The 25,623-nt window shown below is 43.6% G+C and overlaps 1 protein-coding gene across 2 annotated transcripts in view; it reads left to right on the top strand.

The window, feature by feature from the left end:
* Nucleotides 1-25,623, top strand: part of dhh (desert hedgehog signaling molecule) — a 109,596-nt gene that overhangs the window by 67,128 nt on the left and 16,845 nt on the right. For both annotated transcript variants that reach the window (XM_068024430.1, XM_068024431.1), the window contains exon 2: nucleotides 2,102-2,363. In XM_068024430.1, the coding sequence (XP_067880531.1) occupies nucleotides 2,102-2,363 (262 nt within the window). The remainder of the gene's footprint in view (nucleotides 1-2,101; nucleotides 2,364-25,623) is intronic.

The following is a 25,623-nucleotide window of genomic DNA, read 5'->3' as shown; positions in this document are numbered from 1 at the left end:
TATTAGTGCTTGTGAATTCACAACCTGATGTGAGTCCGCATCTTTAGGGGAGAAAACTGGGAGAGGAATAAATCTAATCTATGTTGAGGGGAGCAATACAGTTCTAGTAAAATCTCGTTAGTTGTTTCTTGATTAGCTGTTGGGGATGTGATATTGAGTGGCTCACTCTCCTTCCATGTGGGTAGGCACCTAATGCCAGTTCAGCATCCTTCCCCACATGATAAACTCCTGTTGATGAGGATAGGAGGTTCAAGGGGATCAGAACTGTGAACAATGGTGGTCCAACACAGTACATCAATGTGCTGTGGTACTACAAGGTGCTTACATACTGTTTTCAATCACAATGTTCTTGAGAAAAAATATAGCCCTGACTTTTGATAGTCTGTATAAATATTTAAGGGCTTGCAGAATTCTGATGAAAGGTCACAGACCTGAAACATTAACTCTGCTTCTCTCTTCACAGGTGCTGCCAGACCTAATGAGTATTTCCAGCACTTTCTGTTTTTATTTCTGGCTATTACCATGTATTTAGTTTTAGTTTTTAGTTTAGTTTTAGAGATACAGCACTGAAACAGGCCCTTCGGCCCACCGAGTCTGTGCCGACCATCAACCACCCTACACTAATCCCATATTCCTACCACATCCCCATCTGTCGCGATATTTCCCTACCACCTACCTATACTAGGGGCAATTTATAATGGCCAATTTACCTACCAACCTGCAAGTCTTTTGGCTTGTGGGAGGAAACCGGAGCACCCGGAGAAAACCCACGCAGTCACAGGGAGAACTCGCAAACTCCACACAGGCAGTACCCAGAATTGAACCCGGATCGCTGGAGCTGTGAGGCTGCGGTGCTCACCACTGTGTGGCAATGGCTACTTTCAGACCATCTCCTGAAGCATAGTGCACAAAGCATTGATTAGGCCCATACAGTAGTCTTCCATGTGGCATCTTTTTTTCTTTAAGTATTTTTACATCTTTCTTCAACAGCAAATACTCATTCTGGGATTTGGTTTCACAGTTACTGATAACTGTTGCCACTTAGATGGGCTTTATGTGTGAGCTGAGACAGTGGATGTTATTCGATCTAGGGCACCACAGCTGAGCCCAAATCTGCCCTCCCCCAGCACCTCCCAGCAGACATTACAAGGGAGACCAATTACAGTGCCTCCCCTGTCGCACTGACTGAGATCAACTAACTCTGCATGGACCAGGGATTGAATACGTGAATTTATAACAACAACAACTTGTATTTATATAGTGCCTTTAATATAATAAAATGTCCCAAGTCGCTTCACAGGGGCATTATCAAACAAAATCTGACCCTGAGCCACATAAGGAGATATTAGGTCAGATGACCAAAAGCTTGGTCGAAGTGGTAGGTTTTATGGAGTGTCTTAAAGGAGGAAAGCGAGACAGAGAGGTCTAGGGAGGGAATCCAGAGCTTAGGGCCTAGGCAGCTGAAGGCACGGCCACCAATAGTGGTCCGATTTAAAATCATCAGGGATGCACAAGAGGCTAGAATGAGAAGAGCAGAGATCTCGGAGGGTTGTAGAGCTAGAAGAGATTACAGAGTTAGGGAGGGGCCAGACCATGGGAGGAATTTGAAAAGAAGGATGAGAATTTTAAAATCTAGGCATTGCTTAACCAGGAGCCAGTGTAGGTCAGCAAGCACGGGTTGATGGTTGAACGGGACTTGGTACGAGTTAGGACACGAGCAACAGAGTTTTGGATGACCTCAAGTTTAAGGAGGCTGGAAGATGGGAGTCCATCCAGGAGTGCATTAGAATAGTCAAGTCTAGAGGTAACAAAGGCATGGATGATAGTTTCAGCAATAGAAGAGCTGAGGCAGGGGTGGTGTCAGGCGATGTTACAGAGGTTGAAATAGGCGGTCTTACTTGGCGCGGATATGTACTTTTTAAACTAGGAAAACAATTGGACAAGGTCTCTCATTTAGAGACCAATTGCTTTTTCTGTGTTCGGGTACTGAGAGTTTGGAAATAACTCATCTTTCTGAGATAGACTAGCCCGAGACTCTACCATTTTGTTTTGCAATATCGTGCAGGTAATAACGAGTATATTTATTTCTGTTGAATTTCAGCGCTGTAAAGATAAAGTGAATTCACTTGCAATCTCTGTGATGAACCAGTGGCCAGGGGTGAAGCTCCGAGTGACAGAGGGCTGGGACGAGGATGGACATCATTCAAAGGAATCCTTACATTATGAGGGTCGAGCAGTGGACATCACCACATCTGACCGGGATCGCACAAAGTATGGCATGCTGGCCCGCTTGGCAGTGGAGGCTGGATTTGACTGGGTTTATTATGAGTCAAAAGCTCACATTCACTGTTCGGTGAAATCAGGTAAGAGTCTGAGCTTCAAAGGGATTAAGATGTGGAATACTTCAAGTGCTTTTTATACAAGTTTGTAGAGTCAAATCCACATCAATAACCAAAATCTCATTGAAGAATAATTAAGCCATTGGACACCCCTCTCCTTAGTGGGTACATGCATGGTCAGATAGCCTGCCAAGATGCCATATTCGCACATGGAGAATTGGCACTTCGGTAAGGTACCTGAAGCTGTTGGCTGCTGTGAAACTATATCTCGAGAAGAGAGAATTGGCAAACTCAAGCCTGCTCTGTAGCCCTCTTGGTGCAGTGCAGTGCTGCATCCAATTGTCAGATCTCTATAGTGACAACATGGATTTGCTCCCGAGATTCGCCGTATGGCGATCTCCCAATCTGAATGGATGAGCATGTGGTGGAGAAAGGAGCTATATCCTTCCACCAGTGAGGGAGGCAAGAATGGTGAATGAGTCACCCTTAACTACTGGGGCAAGATGCTGGGCTCAAATTACCTTTCCACCCATTCCAGTGGGGGAATTGTGTGTCATACAAAACCAAAAAAGAAATAAAACAAGGGAGAAAAAGGAAAACATAAGTCCTCTTTTTACTTTGGGTAAGATACCTATAGTTTATCAAATTTCTGTTGCTTTGTGAATTGACCGATAATATATAAATATTTTGGTTAGATGCAATCAGCAACTTTTTTTTGTGAAGTCTCTTCTGTTAGCCATGGCTCAGTTGGTAGCACTCTCACCTTGGGTGTTGTGGTTGTGGCTTCAAGTTCCACTCCAGAGACTTGAGCATATAATCTAGGCTGATACTTCAGTACTGAGGGACAACTGCACTGTCCTAAGGTGCCATCTTTCGGATGAGATGTCTACTGTCAGTTGGACATAAAAGATCCCATAGCACTATTTTGAAGAAGAATGGGGGAGTTCTCCCCAGTATCTTGGCCAGTATTTATCCCTAAAGCAACATCAAAAAATCTGATTCTCTGATTATATATCTCATTGCTGTTTGTGGGATCTTGCTGTGCGCAAATTGCTGCGGTTCCTACATTACAACAGGTATGATACTTTCAAGCTACTTCACTGGCTGTAAAGCGCTTTGGGATGTCCTAAGGTCATGAAAGGCGCTACATAAATGTAATTTTTTTTTCCCTATGGGCAACCTTGCTCAAGATGGCTGGAATGGGAAAAGGGGAAAAGTTCACACTAGTGCAGGGTGCTCTTCTGGAGTTAAGGAATGTTGCTGAGGAAATCCTTACTTAACCTGATATCATACTTGACAGGGGAATGAGGATTTTTGTTCCTCTAATCCCCACTATGTAAAATAACTGGCAGCTGAGTTTTGTTTTAACTTTTGTTTAATGTCCCTAAAATTTCAGAACGCCCTCCCCCACCGCCACGGCAGCTGCAGCTCTGCAGGTCCCCTGGCTGCTGACATGATTAAAAAATCATTTGTTTTTTTTCCCCCTTCCTGGAGAGCCAAAATAATCTTTCTGTGAAAAACTAAAATCGGCTTTCTTGGAGACCCAATTTTTTTTCTTAATTTTTTTTTGCCTCATAACCTTTTGTTTTTCATTGACACGCATTCTGTATATTTTACAAAGCAATGAATCAAAGCATATTTTCCCAAAATATTTTGTTTCTATTTTAGCCTGGCTGCAGCGAGGTACAACCACAGTATTAAGATATTTAGAGATTAACTTCACTGTGCTTACAAATGCAGTTTTATGAGACATGTTTGCTCTGAGAATCTTGACATCCTGTTTGTGAACGGTATGTGGTGCTGGCAAGTGAAGCTGACTGGCATCTGAGGCATATGAGAAGGTGATCTAGATCTATCCTTGATGTAGAGTTTGCCCTGACACGGAAATGGAATGTCACTTATTTTTAACTCTTTGAAGATGCCACAGGCATTTCTTCTTCCAGATAAAAACCCATGCAGTTAGTACCTGTTCAGAGCCTTCAGCCACTGGGTTAGTGAGTTTATCCAGTGATTGGCTGAGCCATTCAGCCCAGAAATGTCCCAGTTCAGTTTCTTTTAAAAGTCATAAGGAGCAATGGTGTAGCACTACAATTGGTCTGAGCAACCTGGGTTAGGGAATAGGGAGAAAAAAAAACAATCTAGGGTTTCCATTCTTAATCACTGTCTTGTACTCTTTGCTGAAAAATGCATATGTATTTGTGGATGCTGGGGGGAGCAGAGAGGACTCCACTTCGAATATCAGGCTGACACTTGCTAGTTAAGATCACATATTAAGAATGGTCACACGGACGAGGTGCTGGATGGAGGCCAGTATCCATTGAACCATACCTAAACATGTGCCATCACCTTCAGGAGGAAGGAGGTGGGATAGAAGAACCAGCTGAACATGAGGTACAATCAGATGAAAACCTTTTTGTGCTGGCTGTAAGGGGTTTGTGCAGTCTTTAGCAGTTCCAAGTGTGCATTGGCTAAGCATATAACTGTCCATAGTTCAACACTGATTACCACTATCTAGACAGCTATAGGCCAAAAAAAATCATCCCGATGCCATAGGGGGTTGAGACAGCACATTATTGGGAATTACTAACATGGGGATAAGGTTTCCACAGAGATTCTCCCTATCTCCCACTTTAACTTCGGTGAAAACCCAGGCAAAGTTATGTTGTTTTTAAGGTCTTTCCAGGATTTCTGCCAATCTTCCACTGAAGGTACAGTGGGAGGATTGGGAAAATCTCCTGATATCCACCTGACCTGAGTGTTTAATTCTAATACGGGCGCCCAAGTCAGAAAAACTGTTCCAATCCATCCTGATATCTCCCTTTGCTGCTGTTAACTTCAAAGTGAAGTAAATTAAAGCACAGCAACCTGGAAGAGTAGAAACCAGGATCTCATCCCATGATTTCCCACCCATTGAGTTCCTGAAGTCAAGCATTTCTCTCAGTCTGCTGAAGTGCACCACCTAGCAGCAGTCATCAGAGTAGTGTTGTCAAGGCCTGGGAATAGATCAGCCACTTGCCTCATTTGGCCAAGATAGTATCAGCACAGATAGGCTCAAGAGCAGGGAAAACAATACCAGTAAAGATAGTTCTACTCTCAACAAGATGGTTCTTGGGGTCTTTACCTGTAGCTGTTAGTGTTTTTCAAAGCTATTTTCTCCTGTCCAACGCTTTGGCCAAATTCTGTGCTTAGCTGAGATGACAGATTAGAATGCCTGCTGCCGAACCACCGAAGATGCTGCTGACAGAGGAGAACGACTATAGATGAGTAAGAATTCTGGCTTGCTTATTTTTTTTCTTTTTTCCCCCCCCCAATTCCCCCATCCCTAAATGAGTGAGACAACTGCACTTAACTCAGCAGCTCCTTTAAATGAAAATTCAAACCTTCATCACACTATTCCATTTATTCTGTTGATTTGATAGACTAGACAAGGCCGGATGAGACACTTCCTGCAGAGACAAGGAATGATCGAAGAGGGATGTGACTGGTGCTGCACTTGCGTATAGTCTCAGCAGAAAGTTAAAGGACTTGGATCAGGTTGCCTTTCTGCCAAGGAATTGTATGTAACAGGGAGGGGGCTGGGGAGAGAGGAAAAGGGAGAGAAAATTAAAAACAGAAAATAGCTTAATTAAAAATAGTGATGAGGGAAAAATAGCAATATATGAAGTATTTTTTGTCGATCTAGCATGATGGAAGTCCTCAACAAGGCACTCTGTACTCAAAGGCCCAAATTCTTAATTTAGCAGTTTGTGCAATGGTGTGGGAAGTTTAAGATGGCCCTCCTGTTCCCATAGCTAATGCTTCCCTTGCTGAAATAAGTACCTCCCAGATATTTGTTGGTGGGAGAAGGAGAGGATTTACACATCAATTCAGGAAAATGTACAAGGAGGAACATTTGTAACTTTCCCTTCTGTATAGCAAGACAATTCCTGGATGCTTTCTTTGGCAGATCTGTTGCTGTTTTCATTAGACATATGCAAGCATTAAAAGCAGTGAATTCTGGGGTTCAAACCAGTTAAGCAACTAACAACCTTTTTTAGACAAGTACGAGGTGTTTCAAAATCAGCGGAGTTGTATCTGGACACACTGTAAATGATCAGAGATTTTTTATAAAGCATTTAAATAATGTGTTGGTTTGAATCCAGCTGATAAGGCTGCTGCTGTTTGAGACAGCATACGGCCCACCCAGGACTGCGAATTAGTGCAGGTTGAAGCTATTGTGTGTCCCTTATGACGTTATGAAGAATAGGAACTATTGTGACTTAGAGGGAAGTGGACAACCTTTTTCCATCCATATGCTAATACTCCTCTAACTTCCTGGCCTCTAGGAAGTGCATGAGAATTCTGTTGACCCTCCCTCCTTTGGGGAACCACCTTGATTGCTCTCTGCCTCCGCAAACAGTATGGCTAAGGCAAAGTACTTTCTGACAGGCACTAGCTTCATGCTGCCAATGCCCAGCATATTACATAGGACACCACCATTGAGACATTCTTTCAGGGACTCTTTCTCCCTATCTCTGCTGAAGGTTGAGACTCATGATGGGCTATGGCTACATGGGAACCGGCAGTCCTCTGGTACCATATCCAAGTGGCCATTTCTTCATGCATGACTGGGGATAGTAAGTGTTCGCAGGTTATTCAGTGAGTGTAGCCCAAATATAATGTCCCAGCTTGTCACGCTCACGCAAGGAGAAATTATGAACTATAAAATGAACTGATGAATTGAACTCAAAACAGACACCTTTTGCTGCAAAACAAGATGGAGTAAGAGGTCAGGTGGCCTCTCTTGTACTGTGAATACATATGGTAATTGCTGGACCCCTGAACCAATTTTCATGTCTGGTCAAGCGTTGAAGAAAGCATAGGAAATGTAAATGGCCCATCAATGTTAATGGCTACCTCTCTTTAACAAATTGGGCTAGCAATGACTTTGCAGACATGGAGTCTCCGGACTCAAACTCAGGATAAAGGGTGTGAAAAATACCACTTTATCAAGATGGCATAGAGATGAGCAACATCCAAACCCATTGCCTAATAATGGCCACACCATCAAACACCTTTTATGTAAACACAAAGGGAGAAAAGCTTTGGGATCACCTGACAGAAACCAAGTCTCTGTTAAGGAGTTTTTAATAAGACATTTTCTGTGCAAGAAGCCAGAAGGAAGAGAGACCTATTCCAGCACAAAGGACCCTAGCAGACTACCATCATTAAACTAGAATCACAGAATAATAGTGCAGAAGAGGCCCTTCGGCCCATAGAATCTGCACCGATGCATTAAAGACACCTGACCTGTCTACCTAATCCCATTTGCCAGCACTTGGCCCATAGCCTTGAATGTTATGACGTGCCAAGTGCTCATCCAGGTACTTTTTAAAGGATGTGAGGCAACCCGCCTCTACCACCCTCCCAGGCAGTGCATTCCAGACCGTCACCACCCTCTGGGTAAAAAAGTTCTTCTTCAAATCCCCCTTAAACCTCCTGCCCCTCACCTTAAACTTGTGTCCCCTTGTAACTGACCCTTCAACTAAGGGGAACAGCTGCTCCCTATCCACCCTGTCCATGCCCTTCATAATCTTGTACATCTCGATCAAGTCACCCCTCAGTCTTCTCTGCTCCAGCGAAAACAACCCAAGCCTATCCAACCTCTCTTCATAGCTTAAATGTTCCATCCTAGGCAACATCCTGGTGAATCGCCTCTGCACCCCCTCCAGTGCAATCACATCCTTCCTAAAATGTGGCGACCAGAATTGCACACAGTACTCCAGCTGTGGCCTTACCAAAGTTCCATACATCTCCAACATGACCTCCCTGCTTTTGTAATCTATGCCTCGATTGATAAAGGCAAGTGTCCCATATGCCTTTTTAACCACCCTATTAACCTGCCCTTCTGCCTTCAGAGATCTATGAGCAAACACGCCAAGGTCCCTTTGTTCCTCGGAACTTCCCAGTGTCAGGCCATTCATTGAATACTTCCGTGTCACATTACTCCTTCCAAAGTGTATCACCTCACACTTTTCAGGGTTAAATTCTATCTGCCACTTTTCTGCCCATTTGACCATCTCGTCTATACCTTCCTGTAACCCAAGACACTCAACCTCACTGTTAACCACTCGGCCAATCTTTGTGTCATCCGCGAACTTACTAATCCTACCCCCCACATAGTCATCTATGTCGTTTATATAAATGACAAACAATAGGGGACCCAGCACAGATCCCTGTGGTATGCCACTGGACACTGGTTTCCAGTCACTAAAACAGCCGTTGTCATCACTCTGTCTCCTACAGCTAAGCCAATTTTGAATCCACCTTATCAAGTTACCCTGTATCCCATGTGCATTTGCTTTCTTGATAAGTCTCCCATGTGGGACCTTTGCTGAAATCCATGTAAACTACATCATCTACACACCTGATCACATGCTCAAAAAATTCAATCAAATTTGTTAGGCATGACCTCCCTCTGACAAAGTCATGCTGACTATCTGGAGGCAGAGATGAAAGGTGACCTTGAAGCTCCCTACCTAAGCAATTATAACAGGAATTTTTGCCATTGAACTGTGACTGAGATATAACCAAAGGAGTCTGCAACAAAGCATCTGTCCACCTGAAACTTTCCAAAGTTTGACATCAGTGAACTAGGAAAAAGGAAAACAGGCCTGCACCGTTTTTAAATCTTCCTCCCAAGGGAACAAAGAAAGTTTCACAACAAACTTTTTTTTTAAACCATCAGACCTAAATGCATGCTATCATTTAATCTCTATCTTTGCGTGTGTGTGTATGTGGATGAAGTTGCGAATATTTTTGGGTATTTTTTAATAAACATTTATCTTTCTTAAAACCTATGAGAACCTTTTATTGACCATTGAAACACTCAAGGGTTAAAACACAATTCTAATAAAAACACACTGTCTTCAGTCAGTTGAGAGGCGAAAAGTGGAAATCATCCCTATCATTTCCCAACTAACTTAACAGATTGTGAATGAAACCTGTGAACTTCTGGTTTGTGTGACTTGGTTCTACAATTGGTGGTGCCTTGCCCAAAAACCATCACTGGGTTTTATTTTTGGGCTAGCTGGGTGTCTGGCATATGCAGAAGCCCATTTCCATATTTGAGCCTCCAAACTAAACTACTGAAAAATCTACACCTGGTTTGTTTTCCCAATACAGAGTGCACACTTCCTCTTTCTCCATAGAGACACATACCACTTATTTAACTCCAGAGACTAGATACTGGTTGGCAAAATCAAGGCTTTGGAGGAAGGACACTGAGCAACTGCTGGAGTTGAACAGCTAAAACCATGCAGCTCACCTGTACAACGTACTAGTAGCTTCCTGCTGCTTGTTCAGGTAGGACTGCTCTACCAACTAGGGCATTAATTTGCAGGATTATCTAAAGTCAAATGGGAAGACACTCGGCCTCCATTGTCAGATCGTGCGCCCTCCAGGTTCCATTCGTGAGCCAGGTTATAGTTGGCATCTGTCCATCTACAAAAGATGATGGACACGCAGCAAACAATCCATTTAGGTGGGGTGGCTTCTCGGTGTACCTTTGTTGATGGCTGTGAAGGCCAATCCTTAAGAGGCAGGTTCTGCCACAAGTGCTGCACGTGAAGCTGCCAAGAAGCTCTAGATGTATGAGCATGTGATTTCCTACCTGACTGCCCAGGAAGCACCTTCTAGCGGCTGTCCACTCAGGTTTACAACAGTATTATGGGAGGACTACTTAGGGCAGCTTGCTTTATGCCAGCTATCTTGATGTTCCAGTGCCATAAAGCAGGCTTATTTATCATCAACTTTCTAAGACGATTCTGAGCCAGGTACAGCAGTAGAAGTGTGTCCAATTGGGTAGGCTATTCAATTATTGGAGCCATCGCAACCAAGCCAATCCTGTCTTCACTCAATATCTTCATTCGTTCGTTGGTGTCATCATCTTCCCAGAAGGTTGACTGCCATGGATCTCCACCTGTGTCTATCCTGTGCTGTCCTTCCATATTCTGCATAGGTCAACTGCATCCAGTCCATTATTTCTGTCATCCATTTTCTTCTGTGCTTCCCTCTCCTACGTTTTCCATTGATCTTGCCTTCCAATAATTGTCTCTGTCTGCCTTCTACTCTAATGATTTTTTTTTTTATTCATTCATGGGCTTTGGGCGTCGCTGGCCAGGCCAGCATTTCTTGCCCGTCCCTAATTGCCCTTGAGAAGGGCAATGTGACTGAAGTATTGTATCTTTCTCTCTTTGATGTTATGCAGTAATTTCCTCTTTTCTCCAGCCATTTCCAGCACTTCCTCATTAGTCTTTCTGTCTGTGTAAGATATGCAGAACATCCTCTGATATGTCCACATCTCAAATGCATTCAACTTATCAATAGTGTCTTTATTTGTCGTCCATGTCTCTGAGGCATATAACATAGATGACAAAATAAAGCACCTCCGCATTCTTTTCCTAAGATTCAGGGTCAGTTTCTTTGATGTCAACAAGTCCTTCATTCTGACAAAGCTGGTCTTGGCTATCTCAATTCTCCTTTGGATCTCACAGTCAGATCTCCCATCATCTGTGATAAGCTACCCAAGGTATGTAAACCTTTTCACTCATTCCAGGACTTGTCCATTTACTTCAATTTTCACTTCCAGGATTAGGCCCATCTTATCACCATTGTCTTGGTTTTCTTTACATTGTCATGCAGGCCCCCACCTGCCAAGAATGAGGCACACATTATTTTGCCATATGAACATTAAAACTTAAAATTGGTGCTGGGAATTCTTATCACAAGGAATTGTCAGGTCTCTCGCCAGAAAGACCTTTTTTGCATGCTAACAGACAGTGTTAGAATAAAGGACCCAGTCCCTGCTTCTCCAATACACAGAAGACCTGATCATACCAGTTTAGTCACATGACTAACTGGCTGTTTGAATTTAAACTTTCCACAGAGTGTTTGAAACTCAGAAAGCTGTTGGCTCCTGGACTGAGAACACCTCTCTCCTGTCTGCTACCATCTCTTTCTCACAGAACTGAAGACCCAGTGAAGAGACATGAACCCCTAGAGAGAAAAGTCTCCTACAGTGAACAAGGTTTAAGAAGAATACTGGGCCCCAACGAAAAGCAAGACTACCTACAATCAACGAGCTCGAAGCACAGTAAAAACCCCTCTTCAGAGATTGCCTCAAACTTTTTTACTTTATTTTTCTTCTCTTTTCTGTCTCCATTTGCATGTGTGTATCACATATGCATGCTAGCATGGTGCACGGCATGTATCAGTAGGTGTTAACCAATTTAGAGTTTAAGGTTTAATAAATTTCACTTTTTTTAAACCTGAGAAAACATGGTGTGCTCATTTCTTTGCCTTATAATTAGAAAGTGGTAAACAAGGATTCACCAAGGGGGAGCTCAAAACGCAGTGTGTTTAAAAATTAAACCCTGTTACAATAAGACGAGGTGAAGGCTGAAAAGACACCTTTCTCACCTGGTCGTAACAACATTCATTCTTAATCCATATTCCACACTCCTTGTATTCACTTTGTTCATAATTTCCTGGAGGGCCTCTTTTGGCTCTGCAGTCAGTGCAGTGTCATCTGTGTATCTCAAGTTGTTAATGTTCAATCCACCAATATTGCAACCTGGTAGATGTTCTATGTCTCTGAAGATAGTTTCAGTGTACAGATTGAACAAATTTGGGGACATAACACAACCCTGACGCACTCCTCTTTTGATTGGGAAATTGTCTGACAAGCCGCTATCAAGTCTCATCACCACTGATTGCTTCCAATATGGATTTTGAATTCTCCTTTTATCATTTCTGTCAATTTCTAATTTGTTTAAGTACTCCATTATTTTCTGATGGTAGACTCTATCAAAAGCCTTCTCATAGTCTATAAAGCATATATATACAGATTTTTATACTTCCCGACATCTTTCCTTCACTACTCTCAAGTTAAAGATGCCCTCTCTTGTTCCTTTCTTTGGTCTGAATCCTGACTGACTATCATCTATCTCTGCTTCTATAGATTAGTCATTTCTTTCCAAAATGATTATTAAAATCATTTTTATCACATGGCTCATTAGGCTTATTGTCCTGTGCTCTGAACACTCTAGGGCTTTTGGTTTCTTTGGGAGCTTAATGAACACTGACTGCATAAGATACACAGGTATGAATCCGGTTCTGCAACCAAATTTACAGAGGTCTGTTAGTTTCCCAATGCTAACATCATTCAGGGCTTTTAGGCATTCTGTTGGTATCTCATCAATTCCAGGTGCTTTCTTTGCTTTCACTTTTTTGACTTCTGCCTCGATTATCTCTGGTCCTTCTCTTCCCTCTGGTGATACCAATTCACCTCTGTCTTCATCATCATACAGTTCACTAATGTACTCCACCCATCGTTTCTCTACCCTTTTTCAAGGAGAAGTTCACCTTCCTTGCTCTTTATATAGCCACTGTGGCTATTTTCTTCTTATCTGCCAGTGCTTTAACTTGCTCATGCAATGCTCTCATATTATGCCTTTTCTCCAGTTCTTCTGTTTCGTTGCAACGGTCTTCATACCACCTTTCCTTGGCCGTCCTATATGCTTTTCTTATCTAATATAAAAGCAAAATACTGCAGATGCTGGAAATCTGAAATATAAACAGAAAGTGCTGGAAATACTCAGCAGGTCAGGCAGCATCTGTGGAGCGAGAAGCAGAGTTTATGTTTCAGGTCTGTGACCTTTCATCAGAACATCATACACCCCCACCCAATATCTACGCACACATAATTTCCTGGAATAGCAATAAGGAGTATAGGCCTTGGTTGTTTCTAAACCTCCTCAGTTGTCATCATACCCAATCCAGAGGCCAATTGTATATCCCAGTTGAGATCAGGTACCTTGGCACATATCAGGGGTCATGACGAGAAACTCTGTTGGGGTCACTGAACCTTTTGAGGGAGGGGGGAAACTAAATATTTGCTGAAGCACCTTTAAAAGGCAAAGCAGTTACCATAGTAAGAGTGTCACTCCTGAATTTTACTGATAATTTACTTTTAAATTTTTAGTGATCTAGAATGTGATTAAGGTGGAATGCTGCTTTCAAAACAAGCCAGGTGTTTCTGTACAGATTCAGTCAGCAGGAATGGTCGGCAGTTAACATTGAAATCTGCTTGCATATCTGATGCACTTAGATCTTGATAAATGGGTAACTAATTTGCCAAGAATGTTATTTTTGGAGCAGCCTTTTAATGCAGTGCTTATAAAGAGCCACTTGTAATATTTCTATCTTGACCTATTTAACTACTCATGCTACAACTGAATGTTCATGAGACATTTTAATGTATAAAATATTAACTTCTGATGGCTCAGTTGGTAAAGTCAGTGTGTAGCTGAGCCACACAGGCCAGAAGTTCCAGGCTTGATTCCTGGGGCTGAATTTTCAGGGCCCCTCCGAAGACGGGAATGGTGGCAAGGGAAGGCTGCCCTGAAAATACCAGCGCTGGGTGGCATGTCGATTTCAAGGCACCGATTCTGGTGCCGGCAATAATGAGCAGCGGGGGAGTGGGGGGTGGCGGGGAGGGGACAGGAATCCTGCTCTCCTTCCAATTCAGGCCAATTAACACAATTTGGAAGCTCATTAAGAGCTTGTCAGAGGCTGACCTTTTAATTTTTAAAGGGGTGGACAGTTTACCCATGCCTTCAGAAACTGACCAGCTGAAGGCAAGCAGGTAAAGAGTGGGGGCCAGCATCGCCCTGGCCCCATAAGATGATCAGTGGGGCAAAAGAGGACTGGGCACTTGGTAAGGTAGTGCCCTTGGTGCTGCACAGGTGGCAGGCAGTGTGGGCTCTCAGCGCCCAGACTTTGAACGGAGTTGGCACCCCCCCCCCCCCCACCCCTCGTATTGTGGGGGCAGAGGAGCAAGGGGCAAGGCTGCCAAGGAAAATTGGGCAGCCACCTGCCCAGAAGGAATGCTGCAGCTGGCAATGGGGGCAGGAATGTCAGATTTTGGGTGCAGCGGCGATGAGGAGCATCACCCTCCGCAGGAAGGACAGAACCCTGGACATCAGGAGGGTACGGGAGAGGAAGGAAGGGCAGGAAGGCAACGGAGAACAAACCTTCAACACAGGAACGACTGCCAAAGACTGACCTACCTGGAGATGGCAGAGAACCAGTGCTGCAGGAGACTGCGACTCTCCAGGCAGATGGTCACAGACATCTGTGCCCTCGTCACCAAAGACCTCGCAGCTCTGGTCGCCATGCCCTGCCAGTGGCCATCAAAGTCACTGTGGCCTTGAACTTCTTCGCTTCTGGCTCCTTCCAAGGATCAGCTGCAGACCTTAGTGGCATCTCAAACGGCTGCACACCACTGCATCTTGCCGGTCACTGATGCCCTCTTTGCCAGAACTGAACAGCACATCCATGTAACGACAGATACGGCCAAGCAGGGACAGAGGGCATTGGTTTTTGCCTTCATCGCTGGATTCCCCCAGGTGCAAGGCATCTCTATTTATCATCAAAGCACCCAGTGACTGTCCAGTGAGATCCATCAACAAGAAGGGCTTCCACTCCCTCAATGTCCAACTGGTCTGTGACCACAACAAGAGCTTCCTCCATGTGCATGCTCACTTTTGTGGGAGCTGCCATGACTCCTTCAGTCCAGGCTGCCTCGGATCTTCACTCCAACCTCCAAAGTGCGTGGATGGATCCTAGGAGGCAGGGGAAATCCCTTGACGAGATGGCTACTTGCCCCTCAACGGGAGCCCCAGACAGAGGCACTGAGGCGATACAACCAATGCCACCTGCTTAGCAGGACAAACATTGAGTAGACCATCAGGCTTCTGAAGATGCCACTCCAGTGCCTGGACTGGTCGGGTAGTAACCTCCAATAACCTCCTGCAAGGGTCTCAGTCACTGTAATGGTCTACTGCACTCTCTTCATAACATAGTCCTCTAGAGAGGTGTGGACCTTGAGGACAGTGAGGCCATGAAAGGAGACAGCTCATCGGGGAAGGAGCAGGAGGTAAGAGAGGAGATGGAATTGGCAGAGTGAGATGACGCTGAACAGAGAGGTGTCCATGCTGCACTATGAGGTGGCCTCCTGCCACCCTCCAGGAAGAGGACCTCCCTCCTCTCCTTTACGGCCTCTAGCATTAGATCCAAGTTGGCATCAAATGAAGCGAGGGGCTGCCCTTCCCAGGTTCCAGCCTCTGGCTCTTCTGTGACATCTCGATTCTATCAGAAGTGGAAGGCTTTGGCACAAACCGCAGATTTCTCCCTCAAGACAAACGGCAGCCTCAGTGATGGCTCCTGTGGGGTTTCTAAATAAGTCCCACACTTCATCTGACCTACCTCCATTCCCACCCCCACTGGCTCTAAGTGGACAGGAAACCCATTTCCATATCAATTAAGGGGTCACCCCCATGAAAATCCGACCTTTAACCAGTTTCCCATGGAGGAGGGTTTCTAACCTAAAAACAGACCCAGCTCCTGTTTCCCGCCTCTGTGGCAAAAATTCAATCCCTGGTCTTGGTTGAGTTACCTAATCTTAGCAGTGATACAGTTAGTTTCAGAAGCTTGGGGTTAGGGAGGGGAAAATCAACCAGAGTTAACAATCCAGATCACTGTCCAGTGACACCGACCGCCCACCCACCCCTTGCCAATTGGAATTTGCTGTGGTAAATGAATTTGACTTTCTATCAAGTCACATAAAAGTATAATGGTGACTGTAAAAATGCTACATTTGCTGTGGATATATTTAATAAAACATCTACTTCAGGGTTCAAAACTCTCTAGTTTCATGTGGGTAAAATATCAGGAAGGCTATTAAATTTGAGGCATTAAACTCATTTGAATACATTTTTGAATACTATTTAATGCCACTCTCAACCTTCCCGGTCTCTGTTTTATTGACATGGTTGATCATTTTCCTAGGCTTCAAATACCTAATTCTACGTGCTTTTCCTCCTCCCTGTATCCAGTCTCTCCCTCAATCTCTCCTATTGCTCTCTTACTGATTTATGGTCATTTTCCCTCTCCTGTTTTCTCCTGAGGCCCAACTAGTCCTTGCCGATATGTTATCCTCCTTTCCTGTAACCTCACTGTGTTGAAATTTAGGAAAGTGGAGCTCCTGAACTCTCTGTCTCCTCCCCAGCCCCACCCCCAAAATCTATAGTTTTAAAACAAAAACTTGGCATCATCTAATCACTAATTCTTGATTTGACTTGCCTTTTCTCCTGCCTGTTTTAACCTTCATGTTTGATGCCTTGCCCTTGGTCTCTCACTCGGGTTTCTAAAATATAAATTTTCCCGAGCTTGACTCAATTCTCAAAGATATCAGCCTAACTTTGAAATCAACATTGTTTGTTAATATAGCTAGATTTTTGCATCCATTCATAGCCAACGAGCTGGATTTTCCTCCCCTTTGCGACGGGTGAGGGAGGAAAATCAACTGGAATTCGTTGCATGGGTTATTGCTAACGTTCTGCCGCCATTCCAACAGAACAGGAAAATCTCCCCAATGGGCAGTAGACTCAATTCATAAATTTCACTTTCTCACTTCATTGGCACTTGTATAAGCACATTTTAAAATCAACAGAATGGGGATCAAATTGAAGTGGGCAGTAATTCTCATTACCTGCCTACTGCCATAACTTTTAAAAAATATATAAATGAAGTGAGAAATTTTAACTAACTTTGTGGTAAATTAAAATAGAAGATGCATGTTAGACTAGTATAGAAAATAAACCAATACTGGCTACCAACACCACAGGCGCAAGTGAATTATGTCAGCTGTGTTGGAAGTGATTTATCTTAAATCACTTAGTCCCAGTATGTTTTCTATTTATACCATACATCTTATGTGTTTTTTCCATCCTCTGTTGATTTTTTTTTATTCCAAAGATGGTGAATCATCGTGTTAGAATCTATTATAAAGGATGAGATAACTGGACACTTGGAGAATAATGATATGATTGGACAGAGTCAATATGGATTTGTGAAACGGAAATCAAGTTTGACAAACCTGAGGATGTTACTTGTAGCACAGATAAAGGAGAACGAGTGGATGTGGTGTATTTGGATTTTCAGAAGGCTTTTAATTAGGTCCCACACATGAGGTTTGTAAACAAAATTAGAGCACATGAGATTGGAAGTAATATACTGCAATGGATTAAGAATTGTTTTTTTATTTGTTTATGGGGATGTGGGCGTCGCTGGCCAGGCCAGCATTTATTGCCGATCCGTAATTGCCCATGAGAAGGTGGTGGTGAGCTGCCTTCTTGAACTGGTGCAGACCATGTGGGGTAGGTACACCCACAGTGCTGTTAGAAAGGGACTTCCAGGATTTTGACCCAGCGACAGTGAAGGAATGGCGATATAGTTCCAAGTCAGGATAGTGTGTGACTTGGAGAGGAACTTGCAGGTGGTGGTGTTCCCATGCATCTGCTGCCCTTGTTCTTCTAGGTGGTAGAGGTTGCGGGTTTGGAAGGTGCTGTCGAAGGAGCCTTGGTGCATTGCTGCAGTGTATCTTGTAGATGGTACACACTGCTGCCACTGTGCGTCTGTGGTGGAGGGAGTGAATGTTTGTGGATGGGGTGCCAGTCAAGTGGGTTGCTTTGTCCTGGATGGTGTCGAGCTTCTTGAGTGTTGTTGGAGCTGCGCCCATCCAAGCAAGTGGAGAGTATTCCATCACACTCCTGACTTGTGCCTTGTAGACGGTGGACAGGCTTTGGGGAGTCAGGAGGTGAGTTACTCATCGCAGGATTCCTAGCATTAACAGACAGAAAGCAGAAAGTAGGAATAAATGGGTAGTTTTCAGGATGGAGGCTGTTACCAGTGGGGTACCGCACTGATCAATGCTTGGGCCACAGCTGTTCACAATCTATGTAAATGATTTGGATATGGGGACCAATTGTAATATTTGCAAATTTGCTGATGACACAAAACTAGATGGGAATGTAAGTTGTGAGGAGGATGCAAGGAGACTTCAAGGGGATTTGGACAGGCTAAGTGAATGGGCAAGAATATGGCAGATGGACTATGATGTGAATAAATGTGAAGTGTTCCACTTTGGTAGAAAAAACAGAAAGGCAGAGTATTTCTTAAATAGTGAGAGGTTGGGAAGTGTTGATGTCCAAAGAGACCTGGGTGCCCTTGTTCATGAGTCACTAAAAGCTAGTATGCAGGTGCAGCAAGCAATTAGGAAGGCAAATGGTATGTTGGCCTTTATTGCAAGGGGATTTGAGTACAGGAGTAAAGGTGTATTGCTGCAATTGTATAAAGCCTCGGTGAGACTGCACCTGGAGTATTGTGTGCAGTTTTGGTCTGCTTATCTAAGGAAGGATATACTTGCCATAGAGGGAGTGCAACAGCGGTTCACCAGACTAATCCCTGGGATGGCGGGATTGTTTTATGAGGAGAGATTGCAGAAACTGGGCCTGTATTCTATAGAGTTTTGAAGAATGAGAGGTGATCTCATTGAAACTTACAAAATTTTTAGAGGGCGTGACAGGGTAGATGTGAATAGGATGTTTCCTCTGGCTGGTGAGTCTAGAACCAGGGGACACAGTCTCAGAATAAGGGGCAGGCCATTTAAGACTGAGATGAGGAGGAATTTCTTTACTCAGAGTGTGGTGAATCTGTGGAATTCTCTACCCCAGAGGGCTGTGGAAGCTTAATCATTGAGCATGTTCAAGACGGAAATCGATAGATTTCTAGATACTAGTGACATCAAGGGATAGTGAGGAAAATGGCATAGAGGTAGATGATCAGCCATGATCTGTTTGAATGGCAGAGCAGGCTTGACAGGCCAAATGGCTTACTTCTGCTCCTATTTCCTATGATCTTGTGGTAGAAAGCCAGGTGTTAGTGGTCCTGTGATATCTTGCCCATGTGGCCTTTTATCAGATGTGATCCTGGTCAATGAGGCTTTAGTTGTCTAAATATCGTAGTGGGGGAGAAAAGAAGAGAATTAATAGTCAACATGGTGCATTTATTCACTGAGCAGTCAGGTGGTTCTTCCCCACATCATTGTTAATTATGTGATTATATGCAGGTGGAGGGAGTTAATTGGAGTTTGAGTTGAGCACTGAAAAGCAGACACTGACTGGGACTGGGAGAGGGTTTTGAGTGAGGAAGTTACATATTTGTAATCCTTTTATTCTGCACAATAAATGTGAAACTGAGTAAATATAGGATCCAGCCTTATCCTTCCATAACAAGCTTTTTGGAGTTTAACAATCATCATCAATGAAATGTCTGCACTGTGCTCTTTCTATATTTTAAAATAACCATAACACAGTGCTACTATGCAATGGGCACTTAACGATGCTTGGAATCAACCCAATCCACATATATGAATTGAAGTTAACATAAGCTATTAATGTATTCACAGTACCCTCCAAGTTTGATAAAGTTTGATCCTTTCTACTTGTAGGGTGTCTCCTCTCAAATTGACCTAATTTACAGATTCAAGATGTATCTCATTAGCATAGTTGCTTATTGTTATCCTATTAGCATAATTAATCTACTCTCCATATTTCCTTCTGAGTGAAGGTGTTCATATTTTGTTAAGTCCTTGACTAATGTACATGTCCTTATCTCCCTGAATGTGATGGTGCCTCGGAGGCCTGTCAATATTAACTGACTACAAGCTCAAGCCATTCTGCCTTGCTTCTGGCTGTAAAATATACAGTTCTAACGAACTGGAAATGCTAACTAGGTTATGGCAATGAACACTTTTCACAACACTGTAAAATGGAAGCCTTGCCATCTGCATAACCCTTTAAAAAATGAAGTGGTTACAGAAAATTCTCACATCTTTCTCTAGTTTATTTCCTATCTCCTCTCATGCCCTCTCTGAGCTCATCTTGTCCATGAAACCCATTACCTGCTTCCTCGATCCTATTCTCACTAAACTGCTGACCACTCAATGTCCCCTCCTGGTCCCTATGTTAGCCAATATTGTTAATGGTTTGCTGTCTTCAGGTGTTGTCCCTCTCTGTTTTTTAAATCTGCCATCATCACCCCTTTCCTCAAAAAAACCAACCCTTGACCCTATCATCCTTGCAAACTACAGTCCCGTCTCCAACCTCCCTTTCCTTTCCAAGTTGGAACTCCATGTTTGAATCCCTCCCAAATCAGGTTATGCCCCTGCCACAGTACCAAAACAGCTCTTATCAAAGTCACAAATGCCATCCTATGTGACTGTGACAAAGGTAAACGTTCCCTCCTGGTCCTCCTTGCCCTGTCTGCAATCTTTGACACAGTTGACCACACCATCCTCCTCCGACGCTTCTCCACTGTCGTCCAGCTGGGTGGAACTGCTGTCACCTGGTTCCATTTATATCTGTCTAATTGGAGCCAAAGAATCATTTGCAATGACTTCTCTCCTGCTCCTGCACCATTACCTCTGGTGTCCTTCAAGGATCTATCCTTGCCCCCACCCCAATTTCTCATCTACATGTTGCCCCTCAGTGACATTATCTGAAAGCACAGCGATGGTTTTCACATGGACGCTGATGACACCCAGCTCTACCTCACCACCACCACCTCTCTCGACTCCTCCACTGTTCCTAAACTATCATAAACTAAACCAGTACTAGATGAGTACTTAAATATTCGGAAGACTGAAGCCGTCTTTTTCAGTCCCTGCTCCAACTCTATTCTCTAGCTACTGACTCCATCCTTCTCAGTGGCAAGAGTCTGAGATTAAGCCAGTCTGTTTGCAACCTTGTTGTCACATTTGACCCCGAGATGACCTTCCGACCTCGTGTTCGCACCATCGCTAAGGCTGCTTATTTCCACTTCCATAACATTGCCCGACTTCACCCCATCTCAGCCTATCTGCTGCTGAAACCCTCATTCATGCCTTTGTTACCTCTAGACTTAACTATTCCATTGCATTCCTGGTTGGTCTCCCACATTCTACCCTCCATAAACTTGATGTCATCCAAAGCTCTGCTGCTCGTGTCTTAACTCTTAACTCGTGTCGCGTTCACCTATCACTATTGTGCTCGCTGACCTACATCGGCTCCCTGTTGTGCAACGTCTTGATTTTAAAATTCTTATCCTTGTTTTCAAATCCCTCCATGTCCTCACCCCTCCCTATTTCTGTAATCTCCTCCAGCTCCACAATCCTCCGAGATATCTGCACTCCTCTAATTCTGATCTCTTGAGCATCCCCGATTTTAATCACTCCACCATTGGTGGCCGTGCCTTCAGTTGCTTAGGCCCTAAACTCTGAAATACCATCCCTACACCTCTCTGCCTCTCCACCCTGCTTTTCTCCTTCAAGACACTCCTTGAAACCTACCTTTTTGACCAAGCTTTTGGTCATCTGATCTAATATCTCCTTATGTGGCTCGGTGTCATATTTTGTTTTATAATGCTCCTGTGAAGCACCTTGGGATGTTTTATTACACAAAAGACACTATATAAATATAAGTTTTGTTGTTGTTTGAAATATGCTCTGTTTCTATAATGAGCACTATATAATACTGACAGTTGACTTGGAGGAGTTACTGGGCCCACTGCTATTAGGGTTCTGAATTAGCGTGAATACACAAAAAGTCCTTATCTAGGAGGCTCAGAAATAAGTGTTCATTCGTCTCTCTTGTGCTGTTAGACTCAGTCATTTCAGCCAGCTTTCTCTAATGTTATCAGCATTAATTGTTTATGATTTTGTTTTTTAAAGTACACAGGGAAAATCAAAATGTTATGAAAACTTATTATAATTCTTGGTTTGATCTCTTTTAAAAAGGATACAAGTGTATGATGTGGTGGAGTAGCATGTACTGATTCAAGCATGCAATTCCCCACATGTTGAGTTCCTGTCCTTTGCTTTGAAATTGGGATAAGCAACAAATGGAGGCTATGTGTCTCACCGCAGCAAAGGAAAATCAGAGGGAAGGTCACCCTGGCTGCTCTTGGATACCTTTTGGCAGGTGGTGCATTGGCAGTAGATTGGGAACAGCAAGTGATAGTCTTCAGCCCTTGATTCATTTTTAGTACAATAGTAACTAAGTTCACAAAACATCATCCTCTCCTTCTGTATGTCTGAGTAAAGTACTTGTTTTCCTTTGAAAAGTATAATGAGGAAAGGTATTTGCAATTTATCAGGGGATAGATTTTCAACTTTCTGCTTGTGCACGAAACGGACATTGTGGATAGAAACATATAAACATAGAAAATAGGAGCAGGAGTAGGCCATTTGGTCCTTCAAGCCTGCTCCGCCATTCATTATGATCATGGCTGATCATCCAACTCAGTAGCCTGTTCCGGCTTTCGCCCCATACCCTTTGATCCCTTTAGACCCAAGAGCTATATCAAACTCCTTTTTGAAAGCATTCAATGTTTTGGCCTCAACTGCTTTCTGTGGTAGCGAATTCCACAGGCTCACCACTCTCTGGGTGAAGAAATTTCTCCTCATCTCAGTCCTGAAAGGTTTACCCCGTATCCTTAGACTATGACCCCTGGTTCTGGACTCCCCCACCATCGGGAACATCCTTCCTGCATCTACCCTGTCAAGTCCTGTTAGAATTTTATAGGTTTCTGTGAGATCCCCCCTCACTCATCTGATCTCCAGCGAATATAATCCTAACCGACTCAATCTCTCCTCATATGTCAGTCCCGCCATCCCAGGAATCAGTCTGGTAAACCTTCGCTGCACTCCTTCTAAAGCAAGAACATCCTTCCTCAGATAAGGAGACCAAAACTGCACACAATATTCCAGGTGTGGCCTCACCAAGGCCCTGTATAATTGCAGCATAACATCCCTGCTTCTGTACTTGAATCCTCTCGCTATGAAGGCCAACATACCATTTGCCTTTTTTACCGCCTGTTGCACCTGCATGCTTACCTTCAGCGACTGGTGTACGAGAACACCCAGGTCTCACTGTATATTCCCCTCTCAGATTATTATCTGAATGGCTATAAACAGCCTTTCTGTTTTTGCAACCAAAGTGGATAACCTCACATTTATCCACATTATACTGCATCTGCCATGCATTAGCCCACTCACTCAACTTGTCCAAATCACCCTGATGCCTCTCTACATCCTCCTCACAACTCACCCTCCCACCCAGTTTTGTGTCATCTGCAAATTTGGAGATATTACATTTAGTTCCCTCATCTAAATCATTAATATATATTGTGAATAGCTGGGGTCCTAGCACTGATCCCTGCGGTACCCCACTAGTCACTGCCTGCCTTTCGGAAAAACAGCCATTTGTCCCTATTCTTTGTTTCCTGTCCGCCAACCAATTTTCTATCCATCGCAATACACTACCCCCAATCCCATGCGTTTTAATCTTGCATGTGGGACTTTGTCGAAAGCCTTCTGAAAGTCAAATAAACCACATCCACTGGCTCCCCCTCATCAACTCGACTAGTTACATCCTCGAAGAATTCTAGTAGGTTTGTCAAGCATGATTTCCCTTTCATAAATCCATGCTGACTCTGCCCGATTCTACCACTGTTCTCCAAGTGCTCTGCTATAAAATCTTTGATAATGAACTCCAGAATTTTCCCCACTAACGACGTCAGGCTGACTGGTCTATAATTCCCTGCTTTCTCTCTACCTCCCTTTTTAAATTGTGGGGTTACATTAGCTACCCTCCAATCTGTAGGAACTGTTCCAGAGTCTATAGAATCTTGGAAGATGACCACCAATGCATCCACTATTTCTAGGGCCACTTCCTTAAGTACTCTGGGATGCATACCATCAGGCTGTGGGGATTTATCAGCCTTCAATCCCATCAATTTCCCCAACACCATTTCTCTACTAATACTGATTTCCTTCAGTTCCTCCCTCTCACTAAGCCCTGTGTTCCCCAACATTTCTGGTATGATATTTGTGTCCTCCTTTGTGAAGACAGAACCAAAGTATGCATTTAGTTGGTCAGCCATTTCTTTATTCCCCATAATAAATGCCCCTGTTTCTGACTGTAAGGGACCTACATTTGTCTTCACCAAGCCAGTAAGTGTCTGATTTTTTTTTTTCATTTCCATTGAAATCAATCAGGCAGTTTCTATAATGGGCGGCTGATCCACAATGCCAGCTATACACCTGGGTGGCAAGTTGAAAATCTATCCCAAGGAAATGGAGATTCCATTTCAAAAAGTATCTCTTGTGGTTTGAGTTCATGAATGAAAATATACAAATTTCTTCTTCCTATATTTTATCCTGCTACACTGATAACCATTTTAGTAAGATTAAAGCTGTACATTATAAATTGCAAATGCATGTACCTATGAAGTTTAAATGGGACCATTTATGCACAAACACAGCAGTGTTTCATATATTACATACAGGAAAGAAGTCCTGACTTTACAATTGTCATATCATCCTACCTAACGTGTGGAGGCATTGAATAAGGGAGAGATGCCGATAATCGTTCCTATAGTTTGTGACCCAGTAATACTGCTGTAACTAATTAAAGGTTTACTTGACATCCCTGGATACTTTGGTTCAAACTGCCAGCTCTGGCAGATGCCCTATCCCCTTGTCACATGTGTGGTGGTTGTCAGTTCACCGCCCGGTCACTCAGTGAGACGCCTCACAATCATATCCTGTCTCCAGAAGGATATTTGAGTGAAATTTCCTTCCTGAGGGGAAAATTGACATTTCTTTCACTCACCTCAGAGGGTAAAGCTAGCAAGCAAGCAAGGAAGGTATAGGTTGCCAATTCCAATTGCTCTCTCTCCCCTTCCTAATTTGCAAAGTAGTAGCAATTTAGGAGATTACAACCAAAACATTGCAATAACAATGAGACTGCATTAAAATTAAAACTGGAAGGTTGTTGTTCTGACTTTCTGATTTCTGTCAGCGTGGAACAGGCCTAGGAGCAGTCACTCTTTCTGTTCTTGAAAGCATTTTTTTTTACACATTTGGGTCAAGAATATTTGCTGGAAATTTTTTTTTAAATTCATTCATGGGATGTGGGCATCACTGGCTCGGCCTGCATTTATTACCCATCCCTAATTTCCCTTGAGAAGGTGGTGGTGAGCTGCCTTCTTGAACCGCTGAGTCCATGTGGGGTAGGTACACCCACAGTGCTGTTAGGAAGGGAGTTGCAGGATTTTGACCTAGTGATAGTGAAGGAATGGCGATATAGTTCCAAGTCAGGATGGTGTGTGACTTGGAGGGGAACTTGCAGGTGGTGGTATTCCCATGCATTTGCTGCCTTTGTCCTTCTAGGTGGTAGAGGTCGCAGGTTTGGAAGGTGCTGTCTAAGGAGCCTTGGTGCTTTGCTGCAGTGCATCTTGCGGATGGTACACACTGCTGCCACTGTGCACCGGTGGTGGAGGGAGTGAATGTTTGTGGATG

This window comes from Heterodontus francisci, chromosome X (genome assembly GCF_036365525.1).
Source record: "Heterodontus francisci isolate sHetFra1 chromosome X, sHetFra1.hap1, whole genome shotgun sequence".
Taxonomy (NCBI): domain Eukaryota; kingdom Metazoa; phylum Chordata; class Chondrichthyes; order Heterodontiformes; family Heterodontidae; genus Heterodontus; species Heterodontus francisci.
Note: the sequence above shows the minus strand (reverse complement) of the source record. Positions and strands in the feature narration are given on the sequence as shown.